Source organism: Palaemon carinicauda, chromosome 7 (assembly GCF_036898095.1).
Source record: "Palaemon carinicauda isolate YSFRI2023 chromosome 7, ASM3689809v2, whole genome shotgun sequence".
NCBI classification, from domain to species: domain Eukaryota; kingdom Metazoa; phylum Arthropoda; class Malacostraca; order Decapoda; family Palaemonidae; genus Palaemon; species Palaemon carinicauda.
Window position 1 is genome coordinate 166,381,137 of NC_090731.1, and position 23,351 is coordinate 166,404,487.

At 37.0% G+C, this 23,351-nt stretch overlaps 1 protein-coding gene across 1 annotated transcript; it reads left to right on the plus strand.

The window, feature by feature from the left end:
* Window positions 1–4: 4 nt before the first annotated feature.
* On the plus strand, window positions 5–23,229 carry LOC137644644 (uncharacterized). Its single transcript, XM_068377595.1, has 6 exons — window positions 5–244; window positions 4,194–4,408; window positions 5,675–5,789; window positions 6,064–6,169; window positions 6,434–6,485; window positions 21,952–23,229. Exons 1-6 carry the CDS (start codon window positions 53–55, stop codon window positions 22,646–22,648), a joined length of 1,377 nt encoding a protein of 458 aa, XP_068233696.1. The 5' UTR covers window positions 5–52; the 3' UTR covers window positions 22,649–23,229.
* Window positions 23,230–23,351: the final 122 nt, after the last annotated feature.

Sequence of the window (23,351 nt, forward strand, 5' to 3'; positions counted from 1 at the left end):
AAAATAATCTAGCAACCCTGCTCCCCCGGTCTTTCGGAGTCGTGCTGGCCGTATGCTCGCGAGTCTTCTCTCTCTAATATCTGTGATATCTCGCAAGCTCACCCCGGAAAGCATCATGTCAGCCCAGAGGGAACGCACTTTCATCGCCGTCAAGCCCGATGGCGTCCAGCGAGGACTCGTTGGTGAAATCATCAAGAGATTCGAGGCCAAAGGTTTCAAGTTGGCCGGAATGAAGTTCATGCAGGTTCGTGGCTGCGCCGGCGCTGGTTCTCGTAGCATAGGTTTTTTTTTTGGGCTCAAGCCATGGCGTCCTGATGGAAGGTTCCTTTTTGGTAGCTTCCTTGGGTAAATAACTACTGAACAAAGGACGCCATGGCTATCTCACCCAAAAATAGATTTTTCGCTTCGCTCAAAATCCGTTTTTTTTGGCAGCCATCACTGAAAAGTGACATGCTTCCGTATACGCTGTCAATTATGTCAAAGTTACGCCCTGTTGTCGTGATTTGTGGAAATTTAAAATAGTTAGAATACCGTATTTAGGAGATAAACAACCTGTTTCTCGTAGCATAGGTTTTTTTTTTGGCAGCCATCACTGTAAAGTGACATGCTTTCGTATACACTGTCAATTATGTCAAAGTTACGCCCTATTGCCGTAATTTGTGAAAACTGAAATAGTTAGAATACCGTATTTAGGAGATGAACTACCTTTTAGAAATAATTTGGCTAATTTTAATGTCTATTTAATCTATTTACCACCGTATCCAGAGGTTCTCTATCTATATAAACTAAAGGGATACCTTTCAAGTGCTTTCTTGCTAAATGAATATCGTAGCCTATTATTGTATGGAAAATGCCATATGTTGAATTAGTTTACCACTGTCGACTTAGTTTTCACGGCCGAGGCCTTGAAATGACACCGGCCATATGGCCGGTTAAGATGTTAAGTTTTCACTAAAGTTCCTGCATATGAAAATAAATTTAGTTCGGTAAATAAAATTAACTATTTGAATTTTAACTGAACATACGAAATGCCAAACCCCTCAATATGCTTGGTTACTTCAGGCAAAGTATAATAGTATACTGGTGATGTAGGCGATTTATTTCCTGGACTGCCAATATTGATATTCTTTCCTTATTTGTTAAAATTATTTTAAATTCTCTCCATCCTATTCTCCTAAACCCCTTCCAATCTAGAGTACCATATGTTTGTAGAGTCCATCAGAAATTGGTTGTGACTTTAGTTGGTGTAAATGAGGTTAGGAAAAACTTAACTGTTAGTACAATATATAATGATAAAAAAAATATTAACGCAACCTTCGATGTTCGGGATATTTTAGCGAGATTTTTGAATTCTTGACTCTAGGGAATGTAAAAGTACTGTAATATGAAACCTTGTCCCATAGGATGCAATTATTTTAAAGCATTAATCCTGCATTTTACCTCATTGCAGGGCTGTATGCCACTAATTCACACTTCCAATTTGAGTATAGTATTAATTTTACATCGGTATTTTTTTTTTTATTCTTAATTGATTTACCATCGGTCAAGTCTGATTACTTTAATTTGAGTAATGAAACCAGTCATGATTCCAGTGTTACTAGTGGGGTGGGGTTACTTCTCCCTACCATATGGTCTTTAACTCATTTTCTGGTAGAATGTTGATAGTTTGGACATGTGATATCTTAATTACTTGTCAAATCTTTTTCTTTGTGGGAAATAAGTTTGTCTGAAATACAATATTATGAAGTTAGGTTTAGCATTTACAAACTTTTAGTGTTACCTTGTCACGGGTGAAGCCGATTAGGAAGCAAACTATGTCGAGACTTTAGTTTTATAGTAAGCTAATGCTATGATGGTCGAAGGTTGGACACAGTCCATATGTTAGTAGTCAAGGATATGTTTCTTAGGTTGGGTGGTGGTCTCGTTTGTTTCCGGTTTAATTTTTTTTCTTATAGTCGATTTAAGGAATTTCAAAAGTTTTTTTTTTCCCTTTTAACGAATAACGATAGTTCAAGGAATTTCAAAACTTTTTTTTTCCTTTTAACTTGATTAACAATAGTTCAAAGTACCCATAAATAAACAAGAAACACCACATCTTTATTTCTTAATTAGGAATATTGTGCTATACTAAATTTCACTTTTTAGTTACTGGATCCAGTCCATCCCAACCAATTACTAAGACCGGGGAATTTGAACAGATGGAATTACTATATTAGTCGCAAACCCTTATTTTTAAGTTGTAATTTTAATCTTAAGAAGGTACGACTGGAACTTTGATTTCAAAAGGAGACTTATGTTTCAATGGTCATTATAGCTTGAAGTATGATTTATCACAAATTTACTTGGTCAGTTAACTCTTAAAGACATAGCTTGGACCAGGAATTCTCTTATGGTGTGCTACTATTATAGGTTCATAATTATCCATCATTTATGTAACATTTCTAATGTTTTTTGACACACCGTGGCTTGGTTTTCATGCAAATAATCGTAATCTCACTCCTGTTCTTGCAAGCGGAACATTTGTGTTGCACAATGCCATCCACGTAGGTCACTATTAACGTATCATGATTACCTACCCTTTACATAACTTCCATCTAGTGGTTTTTCTTTGCCGTGGCTTGCTTCGTTCACAAATAAACATACTTTACTGTAATCTTACTGCTCCTCTATTCTGGAAAGTGGTATATGGCTGTACTGTGCACGCGAGCTTCATGGATTTTTATTGAAGGTACCATAATTACTTATATTTATTTGTATTAAGGGTCATAGAATCCCTTAGTGTTGTCTTTCCCTATTAGTTGGAGTCTGTTTCTGGATGACAGGTAGTAATAGCTTCCTTACAATCTTAAGTGTGATACTGCAGGAACTGAGTCCTAAGATAAATTACTAGGCTTAACACAGGACACTTAATTTCTCTTGGATGAATGCTGTGGTTACATATAGATTTCAAGTTTCTTAATTGCGTTGAATAAGGCTTAATGTTGAACTGGGTCAGTATATAGCCCTCACAAGTGTTGGTCATGACTGAAATAGTTTTTCTTTTTATAATTTGGAATTAACAAGGGAAGGACATTTTTAATGACTTGAAAACCCAATAAAAACTGTTGAATAAAATATATTTAGAATCTGATAGGGCAAGTTTTGAGGTGAGGCTCAAGTCAAATCATCAGATATAGAGATTAGCAAAGTGCAACGCATGTGTACACAGGCCGTGGTCTTAAAACTCGTCTTTGAAAACTGCCAAAAAACCACTAGTCAATAGTAATGCATTTACTCGAGATAGTGTTCTCATTGGAACACCATACACATTGGGTGAAACTACTGCATATGTAATGTAAATTGTCATTGTGCAATGGGGAGGAGTCAAGTAGGGTGGAAACACATACAAACATAATGAGAGCTACTCATGCAACATAGGAAACATCTGCTGCAAGCAACTTGGAAAAATGTCATGCTTAGTCAAATATTTTTCTCCTCCATTTGCCTGGTTAATGTATTGTAATGAGAAGAATTATATTGTTTTCATATAATTTCCAAAGAAAAATATCAATCGTAAGTTTTAGGAGGTGGGTGGGGCAAATGAACTGGTTTTGTTACGGTAATTATTTTACATGTTTTAGCCTAACTTTAGAAATCAATAATTTGCAGTAGAAAATTCAGTTATTTGACAAATTAACTTGAACTTTACTTTTGAGGAGTTATGACTGGCATGAGAAAGTTACTGCCGGGAAGAGTAATCTAGGTTCTGGGAAAAAATCAATTGAGGTCCGTTTTGAAAGACGTCCAAGTATCACTTGACTGAATCATGTTCTGCTTTGTGGGACGGTACTTATTAGATCAATTTTTGACGTGAAATCTATCCATCGACGACTTAATTTTTAGATGGCATGAAACTGGGGGTACTACAGTACTTTACTTGAGAAAATAACTGTTCATTGTCTCTACAGAAGCTGCTTGTCAAGTAAAATAAAGGGTTTTACCCAATATGAACTAGGCGCTGAATGGCCTTACAGAACCCAACGCCGGGCTATGTAGCCAGCCCAAGTCCAATCGAATTCACCAAGAGTTGACTCCTCCTTTATGCGCGATGTTTAGCGTTACTGGAACGCAATGTATATGAGCAAATTTATTCCTTAAAATATGTACAGTATTTTTAGACCAAATGTTCATGTATTTCTTTTCTATTTTTCTAGGCCTCAGAGGAACTCTTGAAACAGCACTACATTGACCTTGCTGACAAGCCTTTCTACCCAGGACTTTGCAAATACATGTCATCCGCCCCTCTGGTTGCCATGTGCTGGGAGGGTACTGGTGTGGTTAAAACAGCCCGTGTAATGATGGGTGAAACCCGCCCAGCAGACTCAAAGCCTGGCACTATCCGTGGAGATTTCTGTATTGAAGTTGGCAGGTGAGTTAACATTTTCTGTTGTCGTCTTTTTCTTTTTTATATTAAAAAGTTTTGTTTATTTATAAAATGTCTTTTCAATCTTTGTAGGTCATCAATACTATTCCTTAAATGTCTATTCAAAATAAAAGTAAAATAACTTAAGTTTCAGCATACTGCATATTTAATATTAGAGTAATGCTGTAATCTACATTGAGGACACTACTTTAGGCTAAACTTTTACAGTTAAGCAACCTGCGATGGGCCACTGCTGAAGGACAGAAATATAAATTTTAAGATCCATATGGGAATTCCTCCCCCCAAATATGTAACCATACTTTTATTACATATATTGTAGTAGTATCAGAGGCAAAACTAAGCTTTAGGAAAAAAAAAAATCTTGTAATACAACTTTAAAATGAGCAATAAGCTAGTTATGGCCCTAAAAGTATCTCATATGGTAAATATCAGACCTTTAAGGCAAAATAAAAATATGGCAGATTAGAGGTGTTCAGAGGGGATATACAATTTGATTGTAAATATGGCCACATAGTATAAAAGTCCCTCCCTAAAAATATAATTCAAGCCTTATCAATAAATGAGAATGGTAGTCTTAAGTGATCAATAAAATGTTTAATTTCTGTACTAAATTTGCATTATATTTGGGTATCAACTAATGACAGGAAATGTGGTGGTTAAAACAACGGAGTATCATTAAGCTAATCTTGAATTTTGTTTTGTTTTGTTTTGCTAGAGTGGATATGAATGTGTTGAGGTGGTTTGGCCATGTTGAGAGAATGGAAAATGGCTGTCTGCTAAAGAAGGTGATGAATGCAAGAGTTGATGGGAGAAGTAAGGAAGGAAGGCCAAGGTTTGGGTGTATGGAGGGAGTGAAGGAAGCTCTGGGTGATAGGAGGATAGATGTGAGCGAGGCAAGAGAGCGTGCTAGAAATAGGAATGAATGGCGAGCGATTGTGACGCAGTTCCGGTAGGCCCTGCTGTTGCCTCCGATGCCTTAGATGACCGCGGAGGTATCAGCAGTAGGGGATTCAGCATTATGAAGCTTCATCTGTGGTGGATAATGTGGGAGGGTGGGCTGTGACACCCTAGCAGTACCAGCTGAACTCGGTTGAGTCCCTTGTTAGGCTGGGAGGAACGTAGAGAGTAGAGGTCCCCTTTTTGTTTTTGTTTCTTTGTTGATGTCAGCTACCCCCCAAAATTGGGGGAAGTGCCTTGGTATATGTATGTATGTATGATGTATACCCCACTGCCTTTTTTTTTTCTTTTCAGAAACATCATTCATGGCTCAGACTCCATTGAATCTGCCAACAAGGAGATTGCCTTGTGGTTCAGGCCTGAAGAACTTACAAGCTGGACTCAGGCTAATGATAGTTGGATCTACGAGTAAGGAATGTCGATGTGTCAGTCAGGAAGGTTGCTTCTAATTACCAATGTTTTAAGGTTTGGTGGTACTGTACATGTTAACTTTGATTTCTTAATCATCAAGGAATATCAGTGTGCCACTTTGACCTTACAAATTGAAGTTTGGGACTCTCTTCCATTGCTTGTTATTTAATAATAAAAAAAAAAAATATTTTTTATTGGTTTTATTTTTTGCTTTTTTTTCCCTTGTTTAGAGTTATGTAAACTTTTGTTATATTGCATTTTCTCTACATTAGCATGATAATGTAATTAAAATGAAGCCGCAATGTCTGTTTTCAAAAGTTTATGCATTTATTGCTTTTACCTTATTTTGCAAGATCATATGTGACATCTGTGGAAAAAGTATGTTCAGCTATGAAATATTGGGTACAATAACATTGAACTGAATGATAGTTCAATGTAATATATCATGATCCAATAATTTCTTTTGAGGGAAACCATTTGAAGGCTAGTGGAGTTGAATTTTAGCTAAATTTATCTTTTGGGGGGGGGGTTGCCTTGCATGTACAAAATACTTTTGCAGTGTTGTGTATTAATTTTTATTTGCTGAACCTTCCCTTGCACACTGATTTTGAAATGAATATAGTATAACTGTCATGATTTCAGGATGCAGTTCTTCATGTATTAATAACACCTACAGAGTAGCAAATAGACAATGGTGAGTTGGCTCTTCATTGTGTGGGATAAAATGGGGTTGGAATCTGGGTATGGAAAGAAAGACTTGGGTAGAGAAGCAATGAATTGGGGTTTCAGGTATATTTAATGGTGTGTGAGCATTGAATTTGTCTCTAGGAAATTTTTATACCTAAATCCAATGCAAAACTAGCATAAATTCAATTTCAAACTAGATTCTGACCCAAAAGGACTTGAAATGATAGCAATTTGCCACATTTTAATTTATCTCCTTGAATCTTACCTTCGAATAAAAATTGCTATTTGTGCTAACTTGACAATCTTTATGATTTCTTTGAACCTCCCCTGATGTTCATATTACTTATCTTTCATTTCATTTTAGCGATGCTTACCCATGAAATTAAAAAAAATTCCAACCTTGCCTTTCAATAGACTAACTTCTTGTAAAGTAATGAGACACTAGCATTTAACGGAAATGGGCAAAGCAGTGACATTTCAGGGCTTCCATTATTTCAGTCTCCCAGTTGTTGGACAAAGTCCCTTTCTCCACACTTCTGAATGTGATATTTTTCTTTTAGAAGTGTATAAGATTTTTTTTTTAGCTATTACTGCACACTGACAATACCGTCATTTACGTAATTGTGAAAAGTGCAAAAGCCTCGCCTTTTCCATAAAAGAAAAAAAATATTTGTCAAGTTTGAAGCACACATGAAAATTGCTTTTAGTTCAGGGGAGAAATCCGAGAGTAGTCTAGATCAGACATGGGCAATTGTCTGTAAATTGGAGGCCACATGTAACTACAGTACAGTATATCCAAGTCGGTGAGTGAGAACTGCAAGAAATATTACTTGCCCAACATTTTTTTCCTCAATTCTTTGTTTTATTTTACTCTTAAAAGTTTACTTGAAACTAACTTCTGTTGTTTCCTAATGATGAATACTGGTATAAATAGTTTCAGTAACCTATGGAATCTTGTGGCTGCACAACAGTAGGTTAAGCATCACGCCAGCACTTTTTTAATTAAACATTTAACCAGCCAAGTTCGATAGTGGTGAACTTGGAAAGCTTTCAATGTATTGGCTTCCTTTGTTAATCTCAAATGGCCAGAAAGTCTTCTTTTGGAGGAGGTGATTCTCATCTTTATTGGTCAGTTGCTAACTATAACCTAACTTGGGGTAGATTTATTGGTAATTAGGGTTTCATTCAGGTAAGGGTTCTGAATGCTTTCTGTGCCTTAAAGAGTGTACAACCTCTGAGCCTCAAATTCTCTACTTAAGACCTTTCTGCTGCTGAACCCTTGCATTCCCACAATCCTTGTCATTCTCTTAGATAAGTAGTTTACGAGGGTGAAGACCGTTTAGTCTGGATCCTAATATCCCTACACTCGCTAAAGTAGGCGCTCATATAACCTTTATATCTTATAAATTTGTTGCCAACTAACTTGTTCACATACAGTACTACTACGTGGGGTTTTTCCCGTAACGCAGGTCTTTCATGGATTAGCCACCCTCCATAATTCTCTACTCATGCCCACCTCTTTTAGTTCTTGGTACCTAATCCCTCCCTTCAGGTTTTCTAGCATAGACTTCCTTTCCTTCCTCTGGGTCTTAGTCCTTTAAATATACCTTCTATAATTTCTCCCAGTAACCCATCTCTTAGAATGTGTCCTACCCAGTTTTTATGCCTTCTCTTTACAGTATTGTTGTAATTAGGGTTCTCTTCTGCAACTATTCTTAGTACTTGTTCATTTGTCTAGTGGTGCCTCCCAACTCATGTTCAGCTTTCTCCATATCCACATTTCAAATGCTTCCAGATGTTTCTTGTCTGTTGCTTTACAGTCAATGTTTCAGAACTGTACAATGCTACACTCCATGTGAAACTTTTTACAAATCTTTTCATCAGTTCCATTTTCAGTTTTCCCCCATTAAATGTTTGTCTCTCTCAAAATTTACCTTACCTAGGGCTATTATGTTCTTGATCTCTCAACTGCAGTTTCCTTGTACTATAATACTTCCCAAGTACTTGAAATGACTTGACTTCATCTACAGCTTCATCTCCAATGTGCATACTTATTGGAGGTCCTTGTCTATTTACAATTCTCATTACCTTGGTCTTTGATATATTTATTTTCATTCCATACTTCTCTGCTGTCCTGTTTATCGTATTTATCATCCTCTGTGCTACAGACAACTGCCTTAACAGCGAACCTTAGTTTTTACTATTTCTCCTCCCACCAAAATACTGTACCATCTTCCAGTGACACATCATTGCCTCTGCATAGATGTTGAACAGAATTGGTGAAAGGGAACATCCCTGTTTGACTCCTCTTCTAACAGTTCCAGGTTCTCAATCTTCACCTGCAATATGTATTGCTTCTCTCTGATTTAGATATAAATTTGTTATCAACATTCTATCTCTACAATATGTTTTCAGAATTTCTCTACAGTAGTATATGCCACTGAACACCATCAGATGCTTTCTCAGTCAATGAAACAAATAACCATTGCCTCTTTTAACAGTAAGGTTTTTCTTGCATCATCCTCATACATCCAACTGCCTCTCGTGTTCCACTTTTATCGATATCCAAATCTGTCTTTTCCAATATATCCTTCAGCTTTTGCTTTTAACCTTCCTGCTAACATCCTAAGCATTTTTTAATCTATGAATAATTAAGCTTATTGTTCTATGATCTGAGCACTATTGTTTTTGTTTTTTTAGGGCAGGCATCATTGCTATTTTTGTGTGATCTGGCCAGTCTCCATTCTTGTAGATCATGTGGCATAAGTTTCTTTTTCCTTGGCATCTCCCACTAGACTTTTTAAGAACTCTGGAATACAATCAGCCCTTGCTTTTTTATTTTTTTTTTTTTTTTTGGGGGGGGTGTATCAGTAACAGAGAGGTGCAAAGAAGAGAATCTGCTAATACTTGGTGCCCAAGGGTGGGATAACTTCTAACCCTACTAGCTCTCCGCAAATTGCTTATGTGTGGTTGTTTCTACATGGTTTCTATCACAGTAGTGTAGGTATTTTGTAAATTAATGAAAATATTTCAGAAAAGGACAGTACACGTGTACACTATGCCGTGGTAAGACTACTGTACAGTACGTAACACAACAGTAGTCATCGGGACACATGAGCAACTAAACACTGCTGTTCCATTATAAATCGTTTGGCATAATAGTTTATTCTTCCTAGGCATCTCCCATTAGACTTTTTAAGAACACTGCTGGAATACAGTCACCCCTCACTCATTCGGCTTATTTCGTGGGGTGAGGGTTAGGTAATAGAAGCAAGTGCGAAGAGCAAGAATCCACAAATACTTGTTGCCATAGGGTGGGATAACTCTTAACTCTACTAACTCTGCCAATTGCCTACGCACGGTCGATTAAAGTACAGTACTGCCTAATATTGTTTTTACTTGGTTTCTATGACAGTATGTGTTTTTTAATTGAATGAAAATATTTCAGTACTGTACAGTATGTGTATTATAAGTACTGTACAGTATTTATCATTATCGACTTAATGAATATATATTTAATATTAGGCAAACTGTATTATGTGAGTGCCTGCTCCCTCAGCTATGGGCAAGACCCTTGATGGTAACTGCGTGTATGTAATGAAATTAAATGTGGACACCATACATTGTAAGGTAACCTCCTTGAGCACTGACAAAGGCCACAAAAATGTAAACCACCCCCTCTGCAGTGAAAAGGAACTATCAGAGTGCTACTGCTGTGTTGCAAAACCTCAGAACTTACTTCAAACAGGAAAATCATAGATAGATTCGACTCGTGCTGTAATAAAACCTCAACCTACCTAGTTAATTGATCTAAAAGTGGTGCGGAAAACATATTTTTTTTTTTTAAAGCAATGTCACCAATATGTTCATGTTTGGATTTCTATATCAATTTCTTATTCTCTAATACACTAAAAGGATGAGAAACCACTTGATTTGGAATATCCGACACTTCATCTAAACTGATCTACTGTACTTTGAATACTCTATTTTCCTGAAATAAACAGTTATAAGGATTACTGTGCGGCCCTCAAATTTATCAAAGATAAAAGTACATGGATTAACTGGGTTCCAAAACTATGCCAGTACTGTCATGTTTGAAAATGGCGACATGAACTTCCCTATAACCAGAGATTTCTGCCAGAAGGGTCTAGAACAAAGATTGATAATCTCTAAATAAAAAAAAAACACTGTCTGGATTGTACATTAGACAATGTTTTAGGCAGGGAAATGGGATGAGAGAACTGCACTATTGCACTAGGAACATCACATGACTATAGATAAAATTACTTTTTCTTATTGCTAATCTCCATTCTTTGAAAATTCCTTGACATTTCTATGAATGTTCTGTAACCGTTTGTTCCCCGAACGTGTAAACCTTTATGACAAAATTAATACATAACTTGAATTAGCTAAGGACTGGTTAAAAGACATACACAGGCGCAAACAAAACAAGTAGATTTGGCGATCCCAATCAATGTTTTGATGATGCATTAAGTGTTTCTGACAAAGTAGACAAAAACAAAAATGTGAATCTTGCTGATAGAATAAACAATCTTTCCTTTGAAATGATTCCAGTTTTAGATTTTAGTTAAATATATGCACCAGCAATTGTTATTAAGGAGCCTACTTTTTGGAAGTAGATTCTGGTAAAAGTACGAGACTTAACTTATGCTGTCATGTTGCTTTGTCAATACTAGTGTTGCTTTGTCTAGTATAAATTGGTGATAACATTTATATTAAAAGTTTGAAACCTGGTACAGATCTGAATTCTTTTATTTTTTATTATTATTATTACTACTAGCTAAGCTACAACCCTATTTGGAAAAGCAAGATGCTATAAGTCCAAGGACTACAACAGGGAAAAAATAGCCCAGTAAGGAAAGGAGACAAGGAAATAAATAAATAAAAATATCTTAAGAACAGTAGCAACAAAGCTGCTTGCCATAGCTAAAGAGTTTTTTTACCTTATGAGAAAAGTAGCCACTGAACAATTACAGAGCAGTAATTAACCCCTCGAGCAGAGAATTGTTTGATAATGTGTTGTCAGGTGTATGAGGACATGGGCAAATGGGGAAAGAATAGGCCAGGCTGAGAATATTGCGTTAATGTTTAGGCACAGGAAAAATGAGCTGTAACCAGAGAGAGAGATCCAATGTAGTACAGTACTGCCCGGCCAGTAAAATTACCCAATAATTGAAGTATCTCAAGATCTCATCTCTTCTCACTTTTCTTTTGTCTCGGACAAAATCAGAGAGTTTGTGTTGCTGATAATGTAGAGCAATGACATTACACAAGGAGTTTCAATACACCCATTGTTTCAGATTAGTTAAGACAAACGCATTTACTGTGTTGTACTGACCACATATAAATATATATATATGAATGCAAAGAATAGGAATTTTATTACAGATAGTGACACTTGTACCTATATCTTGGATAGATTCCATTGTCAGATTCTTAAGTCTCAAGACTATTTTAACCCAACAGACTTATGAGGTTTTGACCCTGGGTCCTGTTTATAAGGATATGGAGGGTGGTCAATTTATATTGCATATAGGCAAGCCAATTAAAATTTATTTTATGGATGTTGAAGTAGAAGCCATTAAGAATTCCCCCCTTAATTTAATGTTCACCTTGGTAAAAAGGAAGGGTGAGTGAAAGAGATTCCTATGAAGGGAGAGTGAAAGATTCCTATGAGTACATTACAATAATACTTCTGTTTAAGAGTGACTGAATACGAGCAAGTTGGTTTACGAGCATACAAATTTAAATTGGTTTATGAGCATCGTATTGGTCTTTGAGCATTTTTTTATGTTGAAGTATCAACGAGATTATCACTTCTACCCATACTCCTCCCATTTTGTTTTTGTAGCTCACTATACCCTTAATTGGAACTTAACTCTTTCACTCTCCGTGCAGCACTAGTAAAAGAATCATAACTTACACGTCTCTGAATTTTTTTCCCTTTCTTATACAGTAGTTGTGACCTATGTTCTTTGTAAAGTTGTGATCACTATAGTTCCAATTCTGAACATTGAATACAATAAAGAATCAATGGCAACATGATCTTAAAACTGAAAGTCATCAGTTTATGTGGATTGATGAGAAGCAGTTAGAAGGTGGTACAGTGACAAAACATGCATACAGCTGAATAAGGGAGAGTATCAAAAGAATGCAGAGAATTAAATTGGGGACGAGATGTTAAGAATGTGGGAAAGCTTACAAAATTTGATAAAAGATACTGTTTCGTTAATGGAATGTTGCATGAACATGAACTTTTAAAGAAAAGGACAAAAAGTCAACTTTAGTAAAGTTCCTTGTAAAAACTGACGTCTATGCAAAATAAGACAACTAGTGTCCCGAAAGCGTAAATTAAGTGATGCTGTTAGTGATAGAGAATGTTGTTCAAGAGAGGCAACTCCTGATAAAGTTCTCATAAAGGGAGATTCTCCCTCCAAGCAGTAACACCCTCCTCCTTTGTCTTCTCCCTCACATCAGCCAAGACTCTGCTCAAAGGTAAAGTGCTAGTTAATAACCAAATGTTTCCATTTTCTATTGTGAATTATCAATTTGTATTAATTTCTGATATTAGGGGTTATAATTTGTTCCTTAAATAACATTAAAAACCTTTAAAAATTAGTCTGTGTATATTTATGGACGTGTGAAACACATTGATTGAATATACATACTTTAAAGCATATCTTATCGGAAATGTTACTTTAGTTTACGAACATTTAGGGTTGTTAGCTTGCTCCTTGATTGGATTGAACGCATATATCGAGGTACGGTACTACTGTATGTCCAAACCTCTATTTGTGGACTCTAAATCAGAATCTGTTATACTGTAATTAACTCTCTTGGTAAAGATAAAAATCCATTACACGAAGTGATGTAGGAAGAGATACAAGCCATGTAAGGTTTAAAAAGATTGCAGTTGTTACACCTCTTAAAATGTTGAAATGCATATCATCTAGGAAAGACACCTGATGAAAGAAATGGTGCTCAAGAACAGTCTTACGATCTAATTAGAAGTCATGAAGAATATTAAAATGCGGATTCCAAACCAGGACCAGAGGGTGATGGTGATTGACAGTTGGATACTCTCTATGTTTGTGCTTAAAGAAATTGCAAGGCTATACAGTACAGGTCCTCAGGTTATAATGATATCGAGTTACAACAATTATTACGAATGGGGTCCCATAAGGTACTGTACTTAATCTAAAAAATTTGTGTAACTCAGATTCAATTAATGATGTTTGGTTCGTTTATATGACGAACTGCTTGCCGATGTAGAGATCAACTAAAGCCGTTGCCTGGGTGAATAGTAGTGTGTTACTTGTCACTTTAGCATCACTTTGCCATCTTAGTTTACGATATGCATTAGGAATTTCAGTGTTGCTCTTATTTGGATATTTTTGTGCTTTTTTGGGGGAGCTTCACATCATGTCGAAAGCGTAAGCGAAAGACTTTATTATCAAAATTAAAGTGGACATAGTGAAGCGAAAGGAAAAGGAAGAGACCCCTAGATACATAAGTCATGCATTAGGCCTTAGGTATTCTGCAGTTGAGACTATCATTAAGGATAAACATCAGATCATTGAGCATGTGAAACGATCTCCCCCTATGAAGTTGATCATTATCATGAAACAACACAGTGGCCTCATGATTGAGATTGAGAGGTTGTTAGTGCTCTGGTTAGACATCCAGAATCAACGGCATATCCCAGTGAACCTTATGGTGTTTCAGGAGAAGGCTAAGCATTTATTTACAACCAAGAAAGGTCAAAAGGGTGAAGGGAGTGAAAGTTTGGTGTGTATGGCCAGTAAGGGGTGGTTTGTGAGATTTACGGCTTGTGTTAATTTGCCTATCCTTAAAGTGTAAGGTGGAGCTGCTAGTGCTGATAATGAAGCAGCCAGTGAATTTCCTGATGCGTTGGCTGAGATTATAAGGGAAAGTGGGTTTTGTGCTGAACAAGTCTTCAATGTGGATGAGACAGGTTAATTCAAAAGCATGTGACAAACCAGACCCAATTTGCTAAGGAGAAGACTGCACCAGGACATAGAGTTGGATAGGATAGACTGACTTTGCTTCTTGGGGTGGGATAATGCTTTTGGTGACTAAGATGAAGCCTATGCTAGTGTACCAAACTGAGAATCCCAGGCCACTAGGGAGTTAGGAAGAGCTAGCTACCAGTCATCTAGAAGTCTAATAGGAAGGCACAGGTGACCCTCTTGTTATCTGAGGACTGTTTTTTCAACCACTTTGTGTATGAGGTTGAGCAGTATAGTGTTAAAAAGGTTCTACCCTTTGAGGTGCTGCTATAGCTGGACAATGCCCGTGGTCATCCGACCAAGTTTGCGGACTTCCATCCCAATGTCAAGGAGGTTTACTTGCCACCTAACACGACTTCCCTGTTACAGCCTAAGAACCAAGGGTAATTGTTTCCTTCAAGGTCTACTACCTCCGTAGGACAATTGCTATGGGTTTAGAAGCAACAGTGAAGGAGAGAAACATGACCCTCAAGATGTTCTGGAAGTCCTACAACATCCAAGATGCCATCAACAACATTGCTGAAGCATGGGATGAGATGAAACAAATCAACATGAATGGTGTCTGGAAGAAGCTTTGCCCCAATTTGTCAATGACACCCCAATCCTAGAGCCCAAAAAATTTAAAACCAAGGCCATGGCAGAAGGATTTTCAAATTAGATGAAGTTGATAAAAACCAATTTTCTGGGCTCAACCTGCGTCGCTCCGTTAAATGCTCCTTAAAGCACCATTTCTAAGGTATAAATACTGCTAAATATACCAGAGAAAAAAGTTGCATGGAATGCCAGAAATATACCTAGCTCGCTCACCCTTATAGGGTGTCGGTTTAATAACTTGGGCGTGTGAAACCACAACCAGATGTCCCTTACCAATTAGACTTCTCCCTCCTCAACATCCCCCATTACTACGAGGTGTCGTTCTCTACAGCTACTGCCCTCCCCACCACTACCACTACTCATCCTTCTCCCATCATTCCTTCTAAGAACCCGTGAATGTTCGAACGTGTTTTTTGTAGCTCTGTGTTACTTTGTGTTTTTGAAGATGTCAGGCATTTTGGAGATCCCTGCTCCCAAGTTGGGTAACCAATTTAAGAGGCAAAAAATTCAGGGTGACCATCATTACATTCCACCCTAAATCATACCTGAAATATCCACAAGTACAAAACCATTTATGAAGAAAAACACTCTCATAGAAGGGGTAAACTCTAAATTCCATGAACACGATCGTGTTCATAAATATTATATACTGTAATGCTAAAGCTATCTACTTATGGTTCAAAAACAGGGAACAAAATCAGATGTGCTTTAATCCAAAAGGAAAAATCATATTCAACTAAGTGGCCTAAATGTGTATCTGTATTTACTGCAGCAGTAGTTCAAGCTTTAAAACTTGTTTTAGAAAATAAGGGAAAAACCTGTCATTTGATGTGACTCATAATGCACTAGACGCTAATTAAAGTTTAAATGGTTTCCACCTATAGATCATATAGTTCACGAGAAGCTCTTTCACATTTCCTGTTGGCAAAAAACCATTAATTACTGCTGGTTTTCCTCTCATGTGGAAATCCATGGTAATAATGTAGCAGACAGGGAAGCAAAAGAAGTTGCCTTAAAAGATGGAAAGTGTTCTTCCACTCTAATTTGAAAACAATTATGTCCTATATTTTAAGGAAACGTCAAGAGAAGTGGCTGTCTTGTCTCGCTGCCCATAAAAAGGCATCAGGGTTAATATTAGACCCTGAATTATAGGTTTCATATGTGAAAGATTTAGATTATTTCAACAAAGTTGAGGATTGGGCATAGTACCTGGCTAAGACAAAACTATATACTATACCATATAAGGAAACAGGGCTGCAGTGTGTACTCACTGTGACAGATTACTGTCAGTTGAACAGATTCTGCTTTACTGTTCAAGATTTATCACTATTGTACCTAAATGATAAATTTGCACTGATATTTAAGTGAAGGATGTTGATATAGATTCCCTTACTAGATATCTACATAAAAGAAGCATCTATTATAAAATTAATTCAATTTTTTCAAATCCTATATTCTATTGTATGAATGATATTTTTGTCTAAATGTATTTCTCTCTTAATATTGCTTTTAATCATATTCTATATCTTCAGCTTAGTTTTACTAAAGTTATGATGGCAGTGAATAACCTCATCAGTCCCACTGACTGGCCTTTGTCCTACACTTTATACTTTAACTAAATCCATAAGAAAGGTTTTGACAAAGGAAAAATCAATTTTTTGGGAGTTGGTGAGTGATCTCCAAGAACTTTCCTGTGGAAGGCTAGAACAAGGAATGGAATAACGTAGGACAAGAATACCATTTATCAAAGAAATATGGTCTTCCCTGCTCCAGGGTCAGTATATTAAGATGCATAGAACGGACTCAGTGAGTATAAGGGAGACCCACGGATTCATGATCTACTTAATCCGTTACAGCACCTCTTATGCTGAAATATGTCAATGCAACTGATAACACATCTTCACTAAAAACTATCTTCTATATTTGGAGTAAGGCTCAAGTGCCTCGCACTCCTCCAAAAAGCTTTCCCTAAAATAGGGTTTTCATTTGTAAAACACCTGCTTTTTGGCTTATCCCTTTTACCCCAGGCTATTTGGAAATTTCCAACCCTCAACCCCCAGGGGTTATTTTTTTTTTCAAGCACATTTTGCAGTATATTTTTTTTTTAAATTACTCTAACAGCCTTAATTTTCATTATAGAGAGGTCAGGTTGGTCTCATTCTCTTGGAAAATGCCTGAAGTTTCTCAAAAAATTATCAAAAATATGCAAAAAAAATTTAAATACTGTAGCAGTTTTTTGCAAGGACGTATAGGTACGTCCATGGGGGTAAAAGGGTTAATGAGCTGTGTGCTCTCCTAGAACTGCTACACGATAAACATTGAATTAGACATGAGTACCATTACAGACAATCATCTACAACCAAGGAAACGATTAGTTTGCGCACACCTATGAAAGAATAAAATAACAAGGTGATACAAGGTTGTGATTGCCTCATAAAACATCCAATGGGAAGGAGCTGCATGACTGTCATAGTCCTTGTGTTGAGGTACTAGGATAAAAGGTTTCCTACCATAGGTGCTATGAATGGGTTGAGCACAATGCACCCATGTTGTACACCTTGGATTTATTTCAGGTGGTGTCTTATAAATACTATGGCCAGACCAACCCATAAAGCTCTGGATGTCTTGAAATTACATGAGCAAAAAATGCCAATGAAGAAGCAATTTTTCTCACATTGTGAGGGAAGTCAGTAGAAGAAGAATAGCACCTGTGGAAAGGTACTTGGTGGTCTGGGTATTTTGAAACAGACTACTGTACCTTCTGAAGATGGGGTAGACACTAGATAGGGTTGGTTTATACCAATTGTAAAGCTGTGATATAAAGAGGACTCTGCCTCTGAAGAAGCTTAGTATAAACTTCAAACACTCTATTGAGAGACCAAGATAATGAAGGAGTTATTCGGGATGGTTGTTGCAAGGCAATAGATTGTGTAATCTTATGGAATATGTCTAAATCTAAATCCATGCTTAAAGCCTGTTTGAGAGGTTCCATCAATGAAGACTTTTGTTGGCTGAAGTTTCTTTTCTTCAAAGAGGTAAACTAGAAGAGATGCCAAGGAGTCTGGGGTTATCTGGCAATAGGATCCATCCCTAAGGAAGGTTATCCATGCTTTCCATACCAAGTGGCATTGTTTCGTGGAGAAAGACCTACATTTCCTCATTTATGTCACACTGCATGGTGAAAATTCTTCTAAATATGGGAGAGACAGCTGAGGAACATTTGTTCCAGTCCAAGTTTAGGGCATTTCTTACAACTACCTACAGATCCAAATTCAGTACAAAAAGCAAAAGTTTGTGATTATCTTTTGTTGTGAATTAGTCCACTTGAGAATCTAGAATAATCTTGAGTATCTCTTGAATGAACTCTGATCCAATGTCTATTCCGTGTCCAGGACTGTCTGCCTGTTACTTACCCTGAGGATCAAGACTTAGATTAAGCAAATAAATCATGACAGCATGATACATTCATAAGAAATGAGGTGATAAAATACTAAACCTAAACACATCAATCTAACTGAATAAAGTTGGAAGTTGTGGTGGCTATTGTACTGCTGCAGTATGCTTTAAAATGTAAACAATTCTATCCTACACTATTTTAAGACTAAGAACCATGAATGAGACTTTTGTCTACAATATGAAAATTGTGGTAATACCCAAAAGAGGTAAAAAGAAGACAAAGATTTTATAAATAAATCCTTCCCATGCGGTCATGAAAAACCAGATACTAAATAGCGTCATACGTCGAATAGCCAAACTCAAAGTAAACAGCACCCAGTGATGAAGAATTTAGTACATTTATTACTTCACATCTATTATTAAAAATAATGAATAACAAAATAAGAAGCTAATCAACTGTACTTAACTTGAAATTTAAAGAGGATGACCAAATCATCCGGTGCTATGAGTGTGCAGAAAAGTATGTCTGTCTCCTTGTCTGATGATGAATAAAAGATGGTAGTCAAGTGCGTACATGCAACCAGGTGCCTTTGTCTCCAGTATCAGTATTGGTTCTCAAATGTATTTCGGCATGCTGTGATGGATTCAACAGAGCCTGAATCCGTTGGTCTTCCTTATACTCGCTGAGTTGATACACTGTCCCAGGAGCTGGGAAGACAATATTTCTTTGGTCTTTTCTTGTTGTATCTAATTCCCTGTTTAGCCTTCCACAGGAAAGTTTTTGGACACCACACAGCGCATTAACTCCAGAAAAAGCTGGAAACTAAATAAGGGAGTGAGTAAGTGAAGGTCACCTCTATTTAAGAGATGATCTTCTTTTCTGGCAATGAATACCGGTAACTGCTTGTCTTTAATTATGAATAACCTGTCCTTCAAAAGACTGAAACAGAGAGTAGTCATAATCATAAGGCAATCTTTCCCATATAATCTAAACATCATTAAATAAAGTTCTAAAAATTTTGGACACAACACAGTGTATTAACTCCAGAAAAATCTGGAAACTAAATAAGGGAGTGAGTAAGTGAAGGTCACCTCTATTTAAGAGATGATCTTCTTTTCTGGAAATGAATACCAGTAACTGCTTGTCTTTAATTATGAATAACCTGTCCTTCAAAAGACAGAAACAGAGAGTAGTCATAGTGATAAGGCAATCTTTCCCATATATTCTAAACATCACTAAATAAAGTTCTAAAAATTTTCACTCTAATTCTATGTATAGATAGCTATACAGTAGCATGATGAATGGAATAATATCAAAAGTGTTCACATACAATTAGTTACAAGACCTTGATATCTGATAGTTAATAATCGATACATTTTATGATTAATATTACTTGTAAAATGAACCATGTTTGGAAAAAAGTGAAGAGAGTAAGGAAGACTGGCTCAAGAATTTAAGAGACAGTGAAAGATGGAAATGGAAGGCTGTTAAAAGGAGAAGAGGCAAGGAAAAGGTGGGCGGAATATTTGGAAGTTTACTGAATGTTGAGGATCATAGGGAGGCAGATATAATTGCTGTTGCAGGTGTTGAGGTGCCGGTGATGGGAGATGAGAATGAGAGAGGGATTACAAGAGAGAAGTGAGGAGAGCACTAGATGAAACAAGAGTAGGAAAAGCATCTGGTATGGATGGTGTGAGAGCTGAGATGTTGAAGGAAGGGGGTGTGATTGTACTTGAATGGTTGGTGAAATTGTTTAATATGTGTTTTGTGTTGTCAATGGTACCAGTAGATTGGGTTTGTGCATGTATTGTACCACTATATAAGGGTAAGGGAGATGTGCATGAGTGTTGTAATTCAAGGGGTATTAGTTTGAGTGTAGTTGGAAAAGTGTATGGTAGAGTACTGATTAACAGGATTAAGGATAAAACAGAGAATGCATTCTTAGAAGTACAGGGTGGTTTTAGAAGAGGTAGGGGTTGTATGAATCAGATTTTTACAATTAGGCAGATATGTGAGAAATATCTAGCAAAAGGTAAGGAGGTGTAGGTTGCGTTTATGGACCTGGAGAAAGCGTATGATAGAGTTGATAGGGAAGCAATGAGGAATGTGATGAAGTTATATGGAGTGGGTGGAAGGTTGTTGCAAGCGGTGAAAAGTTTCTACAAAGGTAGTAAAGCATGTGTTAGGATAAGGAATGAAGTGAGCGATTGGTTTCCGGTGAGAGTGGGGCTGAGACAGGGATGTGTGATGTCGCTGTGGTTGTTTAACTTGTATGTTGATAGAGTGGTGAAAGAGGTGAATGCTCGAGTACTTGGATTGAAACTGGTAGATGAGAATGACCATGAATGGGAGGTAAATCAGTTGTTGTTTGCGGATGATACTGTACTGGTTGCAGACGCGGAAGAGAAGCTTGGCCGATTAGTGACAGAATTTGGAAGGATGTGTGAGTGAAGGAAGTTGAGAGTTAATGTGGGTAAGAGTAAGGTTATGAGATGTACGAGAAGGGAAGGTGATGTGAGGTTGAATGTCATGTTGAATGGAGAGTTACTTGAGGGGGTAGACCAGTTTAAGTACTTGGGGTCTGTTGTTGCAGCAAATGGTGGAGTGGAAGCAGATGTACGTCAGGGAGTGAATGAAGGATGCAAAGTGCTGGGGACAGTTAAGGGAGTAGTAAAAAATAGAGGGTTGGGCATGAATGTAAAGAGAGTTCTGTATGAGAAAGTGATTGTACCAACTGTGATGTATGGATCGGAGTTGTGGGGAATGAAAGTGCCGGAGACACAAATTAAATGTGTTTGAGATGAAGTGTCTAAGGAGTATGGCTGGTGTATCTCGAGTAGATAGGGTTAGGAACGAAGTAGTGAGGGTGAGAATGGGTGTAAGAAATGAGTTAGCAGCTAGAGTGGATATGAATGTGTTGAAGTGGTTTGGCCATGTTGAAAGAATGGAAAATGGCTGTCGGCTAAAGAAGGTGATGAATGCAAGAGTTGATGGGAGAAGTACAAAAGGAAGGCCAAGGTTTGGGTGGATGGATGGAGTGAAGAAAGCTCTGGGTGATAGGAGGATAGATGTGAGAGAGGTAAGAGAGCGTGCTAGAAATAGGATTGAATGGCGAGCGATTGTGACGCTGTTCCGGTAGGCCCTGCTGCTTCCTCCGGTGCCTTAGATGACCCCGGAGGTAGCAGCAGTAGGGGATTCACCGTTATGAAGCTTCATCTGTGGTGGATAACGGGGGAGGGTGGGCTGTGGCACCCTAGCAGTACCAGCTGAACTCTGTTGAGTCCCTTGTCAGGCTGGGAGGAATGTAGAGAGGAGAGGTCCCCTTTTTGTTTCATTGTTTGATGTCGGCTACCCCCCAAAATTGGGGGAAGTGCCTTGGTATATGTATGTATGTATGTATGTAAAATAAACAATATATATCATCATTTCAGGTTAATGGATTTCTTTGGCGATGTGACCACAGCATGCGGATTACAGTCCCTGAACGATTATCTCCAAGATCGAAGTTATATTCAAGGTCATGTCCCTTCTAAAGCAGATGCTAATGTCTTTCAATCTCTTACTAATACACCAGAAGAAAAGTTTAGTCATGCTCTAAGGTGGTATAATCAAATCAAGTCTCTTAGCATAGAACTAAAACTAACACTTAGTGATGGGTGCTCCAGTTTATGCCCTGTTCTTAGCAATACGAAAACTGAAGTACAAAACTCAAAGGTAGACAACAAAGACGATGCAGATGATGAAGATGATATAGATTTATTTGGCTCTGATGATGAAGAGGAAGATAAAGAAGCAGCAAGGATTCGAGAGGAGAGGCTTCAAGCATATGCAGAGAAAAAATCAAAGAAACCAGGTCCAATTGCTAAATCCTCTGTAATGTTAGATATCAAGCCTTGGGATGATGAAACAGACATGCAGGCAATGGAAAATGTAGTACGTTCAATTAAATTAGATGGCCTCCAATGGGGTGCAAGTAAATTAGCACCTCTTGCTTTTGGTATAAATAAGCTATCTATTCTATGCACTGTAGAAGATGAAAAAGTGTCAATAGATGATTTAACAGAGACAATATGCACTTTTGATGATTTAGTTCAGTCAGTTGATATTGCTGCCTTTAACAAAATATGAAGTTCCTTACTGTATAGACTTGTTATAAATTTTCTGTTTTATTACTGAATAAATTTTGTAATACTCCATCATCACATCATTTTAAAATATCCAAAAATATATATAATTAACATAAGAAACACAACTAGTGTGTCTGACATAATTCATCATATAAGAAGAATTATAGAAACAATAATGGAAGGAGGCAGTGATGATGGGATTTTTTTGCATCTCAATATTCACAAATATTTACATGTACACTGAGTAATAATGTACTGGATCATCAAATCTAAAGAGAAACTGTACCTTCTGTAATGTATGGCAAGCAGTACTCAATTTGTTAAGTCACTAATGACTTTTTGTTCTAATCCCAAAATTATTTTTTGATGGATTTCTCCTAAAAATGATGTTATGAAATGTACTTCTGACTTTCTGGAAACTCATGACAATTTTTGGATGAACTGAACTGAGCCTTTATATGCACAAGACTCAAGACAACTTTCAAGGTATTATTATACTATAATATCAATTCTACATATATAGTATATTTTTGAAAAATACATAAATCATATATGACACAATATACATTGCATCAAAACTAGTACTTCAAGTGTTTGTTTATCATTTGATTCCCATGAAGAAACAAAACAAGAGGTAAGATATATTCTGAGGCAGGTAACGTGTAAAGTAAATGCTATTTCAATGCCTTCGATCCAAACTACAT